We start from the raw sequence: 13,349 nt of genomic DNA on the forward strand, positions 1-13,349 counted from the left end.
TAGACCAGATTTATCATCCTCACTTAACACGCTCATCAACACTCCCTGAGCATGTGACAGGAAGCCTCTGGACCACCAACACCCCCCCCCCCCAACACCCACTCCCACACTAAATTGTGCCTGGCATTCTGCTGGTCTAAAATACAGTGCGGCAAATTGAATCCCCCAGTAAGCCTCTGTAGCAGGCGTGTCACAGCTGGGGGGGGGGTATGGAAGAGAGAATGGAGGTTTTTCTCATTTACCCCCCGGAGAGTTTTGAAGTGTCATAACTAGCAATTCTCCCACACTCACTCTCTTTCTTTCTCTTTCAATGGCGGCCATTTTTTCCCTTTCTTTTTGTCTTTCCCACTCTCTCTCTTGTCTCTAAATCCATCTTGAAATTCCCTTTTTAAAAATTACTGTATGAATTTCCTCTATTGCAGATTAGATTGACATGGCAACACACGGAAGCTGAATTCTGATTGGACAAAATGAAGATAATAAACTGACGGGGATAAATTAATACAATTTCATGCAACAAATAGTCAAATTTAGGTTCAAAATGCTAAGCTAGTGGAATTCCACTGACGCCACAGGATAAATTATCATCCAAAATTTAGCATATTGCACGGTGGTTGAGTGGTTAGCGCGCAGACATCACAGCTAGGAAACCCCAGGGTTCAATTCCACTCTGTGTGGAGTTTGCATGTTCTCCTCGTGCACGCGTGGGTTTTCTCCGGGTACTCCGGTTTCCTCCCACATTCCAAAAACATGTCTATTATAGCAAACAACACGTCTATGTCTATTAGTTTATTTAGCCATGTTTATGCTTTGCAAAAAAAAACACTAAACTCATCACACAGTAACTTAACACTCCAAAGGTGTACCTAAAAATATACAAAGAAGTACCAATATGAGTTTTGAAGTTTCCCATTCTGCATTGTGTCTGAGCAAAGCAGTTCATTGGAGGACATGCGGCATAGAAAGTGGTTAGTGCGCAGGCCACACAGATAGGAGACCCGAGTTCAATTCCACCCTCGGCCATCTCTGTGTGGAGTTTGCATGTTCTCCCCGTGCACACGTGGGTTTTCTCCGGGTACTCCGATTTCCTCCCACATTCCAAAAACATGTCTATTATAGCAAACAACATGTCTATATCTATTAGTTTATTTAGCCATGTTTATGCTTTGCAAAAAAAAACACTAAACTCATCACACAGTAACTTAACACTCCAAAGGTGTACCTAAAAATATACAAAGAAGTACCAATATGAGTTTTGAAGTTTCCCATTAAGCATTGTGTCTGAGCAAATAGCAAGTGGTTAGTGCACAGGCCACACAGCTAGGAGACCCGAGTTCAATTCCACCCTCTGTGTGGAGTTTGCATGTTCTCCCCGTGCATGTGTGGGTTTTCTCCGGAGTACCGGTTTCCTCCCACATTCCAAAAAAAAACAAACATGCTAGGTTAATTAGCGACTCCGAATTGTCCATAGGTATGAATGTGAGTGTGAATGGTTGTTTGTCTATATGTGCCCTGTGATTGGCTGGCCATCAGTTCAGGGTGTACCCCGCCTCTCGCCAGCTCGAAGACAGCTGGGATAGGCTCCAGCACCCTCGTGAGGATAAGCGGTAGAAAATGAATGAATGAATTTAGCATATTTTGCAGTTCCTTCTGTTTTGCTAACCATGAACAAAAATGTCGCCCCATAAAGGTCTTATCATAAAATCCATTTATTGACACAAAACGGCTTAAAATCAGCAAAGGAAAAATGCTGTTCATAACTTGTGCTGCCCCATGAGGTCACGTCGGACCTGTTCATTGCATCCCTGATCCCGGGGGGGGGGTGCTTTCAAGTCTTTTTTTAACCTTTGATAACCTTGCCCTTTGCCGCTCACCCAGCAATGTAAGTAATGGACTGGACTTGACCTCTCAGTGCCTCATTGTGTAAGATTTCAGCTTCTGACCTTAAAAAAAAAAATTAAAGCAAATCGATAGGGCGGGACACATGAATTCCAAAGCCCGGGATGCAAGCCAAGGCCGGAGCCCGGGGAGGAAGAGGAAAAGGAGGAGAGGGAGGAGGAGGACGAGGGTCGAGCTTATTAGTGGGGCGAAAACAAAGAAAGCGTGAGAAAGAGGGGAAACGCTTTCAATTAACTTTCAGCCCTGGCAGCAACTTTGTGCAGTGGTTGCACTTTGTGTGCAAATATGTTCCTGCCGAATAGCATGCTGTATAATATTAGCTATGCGACACACGTAAGGCTACATGGATGAAAAGGAGTAGGCAAAAGTAGATCTTCTTTAATAATTTTTTTTTATTAAAGAAGATTTTTATCAACAGCACCCACTTCTGGTCAGTGGGAAAAGAAACTGCAGAACAATACGTGCTTTCACTGTTAAGTCCCCTAATACCAGAAAACTCTGTTGCCAGAAAAAAGCCTATTAGTTTGGTAATACATGGAAACAGGAAGTCAGTTCCGTTGTACCTCTGTGATGTCATCAGTGGTTGGCTGTAGTTCTTTACTAACAGTTACGCCACACAACACTTCAATAGTTTTATACAAATAATTCAAAAACTATGAAAAGGAGTAGGCAGAAGCAGATCTTATTTAATCAAATTTTTTGGAAACCCGACTGTGCACTGATGGCTTGTGAACGCTTTCGCCGGACCTCTCAATCAGTGGGAAAAGAAACTGCAGAACAATACGTGCTTTCACTGTTAAGTCCCCTAATACCAGAAAAAGCCCATTAGTTTGCTAATACATGGAAACAGGAAGTCAGTTCCATTGTATATCTGTGATGTCATCAGAGGTTGACTGTAGTTCTTTACTAACAGTTACGCCACACATCACTTAAATAGTTTTATACAAATGATTCAAAAACCATGAAAAGGAGTAGGAAAGGAGTAGGCAGAAGCAGATCTTATTTAATCCAATTTTTTGGAAACTGACTGTACACTGATGGCTTGTGAACGCTTTCGGCGGACCTCTCAACAGCACCCACTTGTGGTCAGTGGGAAAAGAAACTGCAGAACAATACGTGCTTTCACTGTTAAGTCCCCTAATACCAGAAAAAGCCTATTAGTTTGGTAGTACATGGAAACAGGAAGTCAGTTCTGCCAGTTACAGTTACGCCACACAACTTGTGTAGTTTTATACAAATAATTCCAAAACCATAGAAATAAACATTTAAGATGCTAGTGACAAAGATTGCTATGAAACACGATCAACACGAACACCACCTGCATGTTTTGCTATGAGTTATATGTCAAATTTACCAGTTTTTTTTTTTCACCTTTTGATCAATATGCAGTTTTCTTGGCTCCATTGTGGGTTATTTTCCCACCAAGTGAAGCTAATTCTGTGTGTACTAACCCACTCCATGTCACTGATAATGTAGGGCATTGCAAGGTTTGTGTTGAGGACACAAAACAAAATGTTGTGTCCAGTCCTGTGAGTGGCTGGCCATTAGTTCCACTTATCCCAGCATGGTAATTGGCCATCCATTGATAGACATGGCTCTCTCTTCACGCTCGCTGCACCCCCCCCCCCCGGTACTTTGTCTGAGGACTTGGAGGCGACACGCTGGCATCACACACACACACACACACACACACACACACACACACACATGCTTAAAATAGCACATCAAATCAAGCATGCTCCAGCAACTACTGTTAACATGTGGGGAGGAATGGAGGGCTAATGGTGTGTGAGTTTATCTCTGTGTTTTTCAGCCACCGGATGGGGTTAGTGTGGTTTTCTCAGTGGGGGGGGGGGTTGACTTGGTTAACTGGAGGTAATATTCAGTCATGTGACCTCTCTTTCTTGTTTTGTATGGCCCCATCATATTATAGATAGAAATAGCAGTGAGTCGCTGTTCTATAACATAAATCAACACTAACGACAGTTTGGAGGATGGAGGTGATATCGAAATGAGACATTCAGGGTGGGATATTTATGAAATAGTTTGAAGATTTGTTGGACCTTCAGGTGTGGTGTGAGCCGTGGCGGCGCAGCAGAATGGAATTGGTTTTGAGGCGATGAGTCGTGAGGAGAAATAATCCAGTATTTCAATATGGAGTGGAAACCGTGAAAACATCTCTTGAATAGTTAATAATAATTCAAAATAATAAAAATAATTGAAATAACCATGAAAAGGAGTAGGCAGAAGCAGATCTTATGTAATCAAAAATTTTGGAAACTGACTTGTGTAAATGACTTGTGAACCTCTCAACAGCACCCGCTGCTGGTCAGTGGGAAAAGAAACTGCAGAACAATACGTGCTTTCACTGTTAAGTCCCCTAATAACAGAAAAAGCCTATTAGTTTGGTAATACATGGAAACAGGAAGTCAGTCCCGTCAGTTACAGTTACGCCACACAACACTTGAATAGTTTTATACAAATAATTCAAAATAATAAAAATAATTCAAAAACCATGAAAAGGAGTAGGCAGAAGCAGATCTTATTTAATCAAATTTTTTGGAAACTTGACTGATGGCTTGTGAACGCTTTCGGCGGACCTCTCAACAGCACCCGCTGCTAGTCAGTGGGAAAAAAAACTGCAGAACGATACGTGCTTTCACTGTTAAGTCCCCTAATAACAGAAAAAGCCTATTAGTTTGGTAATGCATGGAAACAGGAAGTCAGTCCCGCCAGTTACAGTTACGCCACACAACACTTGAATAGTTTTATACAAATAATTCCAAATAATTCAAAATAATAAAAATAATTCAAAAACCATGAAAAGGAGTAGGCAGAAGCAGATCTTATTTAATCAAATTTTTTGGAAACCCGACTAATGGCTTGTGAGCGCTTTCGGTGGACCTCTCAACAGCACCCGCTGCTGGTCAGTGGGAAAAAAAACTGCAGAACGATACGTGCTTTCACTGTTAAGTCCCCTAATATCAGAAAAAGCCGGCGGAACGGAATGGAATTGGTTTTGAGGCGATGAGTCGTGAGGAAAAATAAGCCAGTATTTCAATATGGGGTGGAAACCTTGAAAACATCACTTGAATAGTTTTATACAAATAATTAAAAAAAAAACATGAAAAGGAGTAGGCAAAAGCAGATCTTATTTAATCAAATTTGAATGGAAAGTAACACAATTATTTTTAGAGTTGCAACATTAAAATATTTCCCTTCTTCTATTTGCAGCAGCCCTATGCTCCACCCCCTCACCCCATGGCTCCTCCCAGCCCCAGCACTAACAGCTGCAACCAGGGAGGGGTGGAGCAGCTGAGTAAGACCAACTTGTACATCCGAGGCCTGCCACCTGGGACTACGGACCAGGACCTCATCAAGCTCTGCCAACCGTGAGTACTTTGTCCACTTCCACTGTATATACACTTCTCCACCTCACGGCGGCAATGTGAAATGTGGAGATGCTCGATATTGGCTTTGATATAACGATATCATTACTGATATCGAGATGGGGAAAAAAATCAGAATCAACATGTACTTCTAACACAATTTTGAAAGCTGCACATTTCTATGTGGCACAAACATCCATACAAGAAAGTGCAAAGTATGAAACTCCAAATACGCTATTATCAAAATTGGCGGAAAAACATTACCAATATGGTTTGATTTCATATGAACATGCATCAGATTACAATTGAATGCATCACATAATCAGTTCACAGTTCCACATGTCCAAAAGGAGTAGGAAGAAGCAAAGCTTATTAAATCCTACCCCTCCATCTGGTACTTTTACAATCAGTAACTGTTACATTTGTTCACTTCCTGCTTTCCTAATATAGTTTAAGTTGTTTTTTTTTGTTTGTTGTTTGTTTTTTTATGTTAAGTTTTTTATTTTATTTTTACTACTATTTTTATTTTTATTTATTTTTATTTGTACTCCGGTTTTACTCCTACCCCTCCATCTGGTACTTTTACAATCAGTAACTGTTACATTTGTTCACTTCCTGCTTTCTTAATATAGTTTTTTTTTTTTTTTTTTACTACTATATTTATTTTTATTTGTACTCCAGTTTCCTCCCACATTCCAAAAACATGCTATGTTAATTGGTAATGGTAATGGTTTAATTTCATTTGAACATGCATCAGATTACAATTGAGTTAATTGAGTTAATTTTTTTTATTTTAATCCTAATATAATTTAAGTTAATTTTTCAATTTTAATCCTAATATAGTTTAAGTTAATTTTAATCCTAATTTTAATCACGTACCGAAGTAGGAGGTGATATGAGCATCCAATGCCATAATGGGTACCATAGTAAGTGTCAATATAGTGATATATATAGCACATCATGACTGGTTCAAGACTCTTCATCCTTGTATTTAGCAAACATCAACTGCTTGTATTGTTTCTTGAATTGGCTCATCGTTGTGCATTGTTTGAGGTCCTTACTCAATCCGTTCCATAGTTTGATTCCACATACTGAAATACAATATGATCCGAGATCTAATGTTTATGCCGTCCCTACTTTTCAATCCCCCTGCAGATCAAATCCCAAGTAGTATCTGGAGACGGATATGCTATTGTGTTTTTCATCTACCCGTGCTAAGAAACCCATTGCTGTTTTTCATCACAGGATGTAATTAGGCTCTCAAAATGCCAATTTCAGCCAACTAAAGTGCAATCACCAAAAGAACAAAATCGCAAAAGGTCGCATACAATAGAAAATAATAAAAGGTCATGTTCAATCTACTGCGTAGCCTATTACACTGTCAACAACTATTTGTTGTGAATTTTAGAGTTCCGCAAACGTTCCTGATAGAGAAATCACACACTCCTAGCCTCAGCGACGCCAGTAAAGAAAACCTAGATTGGATCACCTCCCACAGGAACGGCAGACCAAGACCTCATAAAAGCTGTAACACACAGTCCGAGTCCCTCACATAAAACTTGAGCACACATACACCAGCAGGCTTATTTAGATCCATTGGGTGTTTAGTGTACCCAAGAAGGGGTCAATATCATTAATGGGGGGGGGCAAGGATTGTAAAACCCAGGCCGAAAAACATGTCCACTTGCATAATCCTTTCTTGGTCATATTTCCAGAAATGTCCTGGCTCGGCGTCACCGATTATACAGGAATGCTTTGGAGATGGGAACATGCTGTCCAGTATATTTGGTCATGCTCCCAGCGGACGTGTCATAAGTCAAGCAATAATTCTTCTTATTGACACAGACCATAATATGTTCTGGGACGCAGGTCAACCTCCAGTTTGTCCACATTGTGAGGTAATAACGGGAATGTCTGTTCAAATTGGTGCCATCGTAAGGATAAGATTTTATTATTCCTAATTGTAACACAAATATAAAAGGAAGTTACCATATTATTGTTATTATTATTATTATTATTAATAATGTCCCAACCATCTCAGTCTGGCTTGTCTGACTTTATCTCCAAGGCCTCTAACATGCAATGTCCCTATGATCCTATCCATCCCGGTCATTCCCAATGAGAACCTCAGCATCCTCATTTCTGACATGGCCCAACCATCTCAGTCTGGCTTCTCTGACTTTATCTCCAAGGCCTCTAACATGTAATGTCCCTATGATCCTATCCATCCCGGTCACTCCCAATGAGAACCTCAGCATCCTCATCTCTGACATGTCCCAACCATCTCAGTCTGGCTTCTCTGACTTTATCTCCAAGGCCTCTAACATGTAATGTCCCTATGATCCTATCCATCCCGGTCACTCCCAATGAGAACCTCCGCATCCTCATCTCTGACATGTCCCAACCATCTCAGTCTGGCTTCTCTGACTTCATCTCCAAGGCCTCTAACATGCAATGTCCCTATGATCCTATCCATCCCGGTCATTCCCAATGAGAACCTCAGCATCCTCATTTCTGACATGTCCCAACCATCTCAGTCTGGCTTGTCTGACTTTATCTCCAAGGCCTCTAACATGTAATGTCCCTATGATCCTATCCATCCTGGTCACTCCCAATGAGAACCTCAGCATCCTCATCTCTCACATGTCTCAACCATCTCAGTTTGGCTTCTCTGACTTCATCTCCAAGGCCTCTAACATGCAATGTCCTTATGATCCTATCCATCCCGGTCACTCCCAATGAGAACCTCAGCATCCTCATCTCTGACATGTCCCAACCATCTCAGTCTGGCTTCTCTGACTTTATCTCCAAGGCCTCTAACATGTAATGTCCCTATGATCCTATCCATCCCGGTCACTCCCAATGAGAACCTCCGCATCCTCATCTCTGACATGTCCCAACCATCTCAGTCTGGCTTCTCTGACTTCATCTCCAAGGCCTCTAACATGCAATGTCCCTATGATCCTATCCATCCCAGTCATTCCCAATGAGAACCTCAGCATCCTCATTTCTGATATGTCCCAACCATCTCAGTCTGGCTTCTCTGACTTTATCTCCAAGGCCTCTAACATGTAATGTCCCCATGATCCTATCCATCCTGGTCACTCCCAATGAAAACCTCAGCATCCTCATCTCTCACATGTCTCAACCATCTCAGTTTGGCTTCTCTGACTTCATCTCCAAGGCCTCTAACATGCAATGTCCCTATGATCCTATCCATCCCGGTCATTCCCAATGAGAACCTCAGCATCCTCATTTCTGACATGTCCCAACCATCTCAGTCTGGCTTCTCTGACTTTATCTCCAAGGCCTCTAATGTATAATGTCCCTATGATCCTATCCATCCCGGTCACTCCCAATGAGAACCTCAGCATCCTCATCTCTGACATGTCCCAACCATCTCAGTCTGGCTTCTCTGACTTTATCCCCAAGGCCTCTAACATGTAATGTCCCTATGATCCTATCCATCCCGGTCATTCCCAATGAGAACCTCAGCATCCTCATTTCTGACATGTCCCAACCATCTCAGTCTGGCCTCTTTGACTTTATCTCCAAGGCTTTTAACATGTAATGTCCCGTTCTTGATCCTATCCACCCTGGTCACTCCCACTGAGAAACTCATACACAGTGGAACTTTGGCTAGTGTACGCCCCGGTTATCGTTCATTTACCACCACCAGTGTGTGACTGAGGTGTAAATGTCTCTCTGATGTACTTGTTCCACATCCTATCCATCCTGGTCACTCCCAAATGAGAACCTCAGCATCCTCATCTCTGACATGTCCCAACCATCTCAGTCTGGCCTCTTTGACTTTATCTCCAAGGCCTCTAACATGTAATGTCCCGTTCTTGATCCTATCCATCCTGGTCACTCCCAATGAGAACCTCAGCATCCTCATCTCTGCTACCTCCAGCATCCTTCTACCAATATATTCACTATGTCTCCTCTGGACATGTCCCAACTATCTCGGAAAACATTTTGAGTCTGAAATGTTTAACTTAATTGAATATTTTTAGCAGCCTGTCTTTTATAATTAGCCCAAAATGTTAATGTTTCTCCGGCTGCACGGCGGACGAGTGGAGACCCGAGTTCAATTCCACCCTCGGCCATCTCTGTGCATGTGTAAGTTTTCTCCGGGTACTGCAGGTTTCCTCCCACATTCCAAAAACATGCTAGGTTAATTAGCCACTCCAAATTGTCCATAGGTATGAATGTGAGTGTGAATGGTTGTTTGTCAATATGTGCCCTGTGATTGGCTGGCCACCAGTCGAAGCAGTCTAAGACTGTTGGGATAGGCCCCAGCACTTTCCTTGGTAAAAAAAACGAATGAATGAATATTAATGTTTCTCAGTTAGCATTCGATTTTTCACTGGTTTGCCTCGCTGTCATGCAGTGGAACCTTCGAGTACTTCATCCTCATTTTCCCATCCTCATCCATCTTTCCGAGTATGTATATTTCCTGTCAAAGTGCCCCCAAGGTTGCCCGAGGTGCACTGTGCCAGTAGAAATTCAATGCCACCAAAGCTAATTAGCCATACAGCGTTCCGATGGCAAGCGGGTGGAAGCATTCCACTAAAAGGTCAAATTCCGATGTCGGTAATACCCCCCGTCTAACAGACTATATAGCCCCATGCTGTCAGCTGTACCGTGTTCGACATAAACGCTGACTAAAAATGGCTCTGTGGTTTTAGGATATTAAACAAAATTCTATTTTATTAGCTGGCTAAGCTGTTTTTCTTATCAGTACCATGAGCTTGTCTGCCCTTTTGAGAAAATGTGTGTGTGTGTGTGTGTGTGTGTGTGTGTGTGCACATCATTGTGAGGGAAGCCGATTGTTCAGCTCAGATTTGTCGCATCAGTGAAAAGTAGACCTTGCACACCAGGTTCGCAACAATCTGGCACTACCGCATGCGTACCAATGCCGTGACACTGATTCATTCTTGACACCACGACATGTTGTTGCTTCGGAGGGTGTTGCGCACCGTCAAAAAAAAAAAAAAAAAAAAAAAAAAATACCCCGAAAGGCATTTAAACTGTGGTTGGGGGACCCTCTGTGTCATTTTTCACTGCCACAATCCTGGCACATTTTCATTAACCTCCCAAAGTTCACCCTTCCTGCTCGGAAGTAAAGACCTAAATTATGCATTAAAGGCACCACGTATAATCCAAATATCTACTTTAGTTACTTCATGTTGTATATTGTTGCTGGGTTTCACAAGACGTGAAATCAGAGTAAAAATACGGCGTAGCTGCACCGTTCTTAAATTTGGAAATCATTAAAACATATAGTTTCGAAAATACCATTACTAAGAGTCCGTCATAATGGAGGAAAAAATGTGAAATGCACCCAAATGTGCTTACAAGTGAGGCTTGCTAGCTTTTAGCAGCCATGAAAAATGGTGGTAGGTTTGTCTTATTGTAATGGTAATGGTTTAATTTCATTTGAACATGCATCCGATTACAATTGAATGCATCCCATAATCAGTTCACAGTTCCACATGTCCAAAAGGAGTAGGAAGAAGCAAAGCTTATTAAATCCTACCCCTCCATCAGGTACTTTTACAATCAGTAACTGTTACATTTGTTCACTTCCTGCTTTCATAATATAGTTTAAGTTGTTTTTTTTGTTTGTTTTTTATAAGTTTTTTATTTTATTTTTACTACTATTTTTATTTTTATTTATTTTTATTTGTACTCCGGTTTCCTCCCACATACTAAAAACATGCTATGTTAATTGGTAATAGTAATGGTTTTATTTCATTTGAACATGCATCCGATTACAATTGAATGCATCACATAATCAGTTCATAGTTCCACATGTCCAAAAGGAGTAGGAAGAAGCAAAGCTTATTAAATCCTACCCCTCCATCAGGTACTTTTACAATCAGTAACTGTTACATTTGTTCACTTCCTGCTTTCCTAATATAGTTTAAGTTGTTTTTTTTTGTTTGTTTTTTATGTTAAGTTTTTTATTTTATTTTTACTACTATTTTTATTTTTATTTATTTTTATTTGTACTCCGGTTTCCTCCCACATACTAAAAACATGCTATGTTAATTGGTAATGATAATGGTTTTATTTCATTTGAACATGCATCCGATTGCAATTGAATGCATCACATAATCCGTTCACAGTTCCACATGTCCAAAAGGAGTAGGAAGAAGCAAAGCTTATTAAATCCTACCCCTCCATCTGGTACTTTTACAATCAGTAACTGTTACATTTGTTCACTTCCTGCTTTCCTAATATAGTTTAATTTGTTTTGTTTGTTTATTTTTAATTTTTATTTTTATCCTAATATAATTTTAATAAAGTTATATAAGGTTTTTATAATTTTAATTTTAATACGAGGTGATATGACCATACAATGACATAATGGGTAGTGATATAAAATATAAAGTCTATAGTGATATAGAGTGTTATATAAAGTTTTTTAAAGTTAATTTTAATTTAAATTTTTTACATTTTTAGCTAATTGGTTGTTTTTAGCCTTGTGCATTATTTTAGCTTGTTTGAAGATGTACTATATCAGCAAGTTGAAGTATTTGTGATTTTAGAAAAAAGAAATTAGTATGTTCTGTTATGAATTGCTTCCTTATTGCAAGGCAAGTGTTTTTAAGAGTCCACAAAACCGACTGAATTCCCACAATGTTTGGAATTACTCAAACAGTTGTGGCGGAACGAGCAATTAAACAGATTCGGTCTGTGCTTAACGGTCGTTTTATTCTGCTGGATAGAGTTTCAGTCTGATATATTAGGGCTAAAAAAACAAGCCAAAGGAATGGAGAGTGGATTTTCTTGAGTGTACAGCCAAATAGTAAGAAGCCCTCCTACGTCGCTGGCTATGATTGGGTGCATAAACCGATAGAGCAGCTGCTTCTGTGAGAAAAAGTCCTCAGCCTAACCAGCCAGGTTGAGGCACTGGTCCAAACCAAAGCTCAGCGTTAATCCGGTCCAAACCAAAGATCTTTTGATGCCAAAAGGTAAACTCGGCAAGCGAAGCTCCAAAAACTCTGCAGGGTAAACAAGCCTTCCAAGCCATTAAACCAAACAGTGATTAAGTTATTTTTTAATCTTATTTGCAGTCCTGTTTGAGGAATGCAAACATGGATTTAATCAGGTTGTTAGACAAAATGTTCAAAGGAAGACAGCACTCGATTTTTTTTTTTTTTTGACACAGATGCAAAGCACATGGAACACCGCATACGACCTTCCTAAACACGGTCATTACTACTTCCCCTTTGCCTCTTCCCAAATATCCCTTTCCTTCTCTTTGATGTAACAAAAATAAAAAAGGATAAAAATAAAAAAATAACTTAAATTATATGAGGAAAGCAGGAAGTGAACAAATGTAACAGTTACTGATTGTAATAGTACCAAATGGAAGGGGTAGGATTTGCTACTCCTTTTGGACATGTTACCAATTAACATAGCATGTTTTTGGAATGTGGGAGTACAAATAAAAATAAATAAAAAATAAAAATAGTAAAAATAAAATGAAAAAAGAAAAAAAATTGAATTTTTTTTTAAATGAAGCAAAGCAAAAAACAACAAAAAAAAACAAACAAACAGATGCAAAGCACATGGAAAACCGCATACGACCTCCCTAAACACGGTCATTACTACTTCCCATTTGCCTCTTCGCAAATATCCCTTTTCCTTCTCCTCACTCGATTCCCGATCCACAGCTGTGCCCTCAATCACAATGGCTTCCATTGCTCCGTGGCAGCGCCTGATCAAAAAGGACCAGACGAGCCAAATCAAGGGCTAATCACCACCAATTGCCCAGATAACCTGTCCCGTATGTGTGTTGGCTTGCATGATGGTTGGACAAGGAATGCATGAAGTATGCTAAGCGGACGGAGACCGGGAGGGAATGAAGCAAGGGTTTGACCCTGAGACCGCCTGTTTTTTTTTTTTTTTTTTTATGTTTCCGAGGCCTGTCTACTCAACAGAGTCAGATTATTCCTAATGACTCTCAAAGGTCCGATGTTGACACTTGCTGCCTGGTAATCACAGCTGCCTTGTTCTGTTTAAACGCAAACTGACAAGGGCTAAAAA

At 40.4% G+C, this 13,349-nt stretch overlaps 1 protein-coding gene across 3 annotated transcripts in view; it reads left to right on the forward strand.

Annotated features, from left to right (window-relative positions):
* The window catches only part of rbms3 (RNA binding motif, single stranded interacting protein), a 283,637-nt gene that overhangs the window by 70,001 nt on the left and 200,287 nt on the right, over positions 1 to 13,349 (forward strand). For all 3 annotated transcript variants that reach the window (XM_078791916.1, XM_078791917.1, XM_078791915.1), the window contains one exon: positions 5,134 to 5,291. In XM_078791916.1, the coding sequence (XP_078648042.1) occupies positions 5,161 to 5,291 (131 nt within the window). In that variant the 5' untranslated portion in view covers positions 5,134 to 5,160. The remainder of the gene's footprint in view (positions 1 to 5,133; positions 5,292 to 13,349) is intronic.

Source organism: Doryrhamphus excisus, linkage group LG7 (assembly GCF_037039965.1).
Source record: "Doryrhamphus excisus strain RoL-2023G ecotype Guam linkage group LG7, RoL_Dexc_Guam_v1.1, whole genome shotgun sequence".
NCBI classification, from domain to species: domain Eukaryota; kingdom Metazoa; phylum Chordata; class Actinopteri; order Syngnathiformes; family Syngnathidae; genus Doryrhamphus; species Doryrhamphus excisus.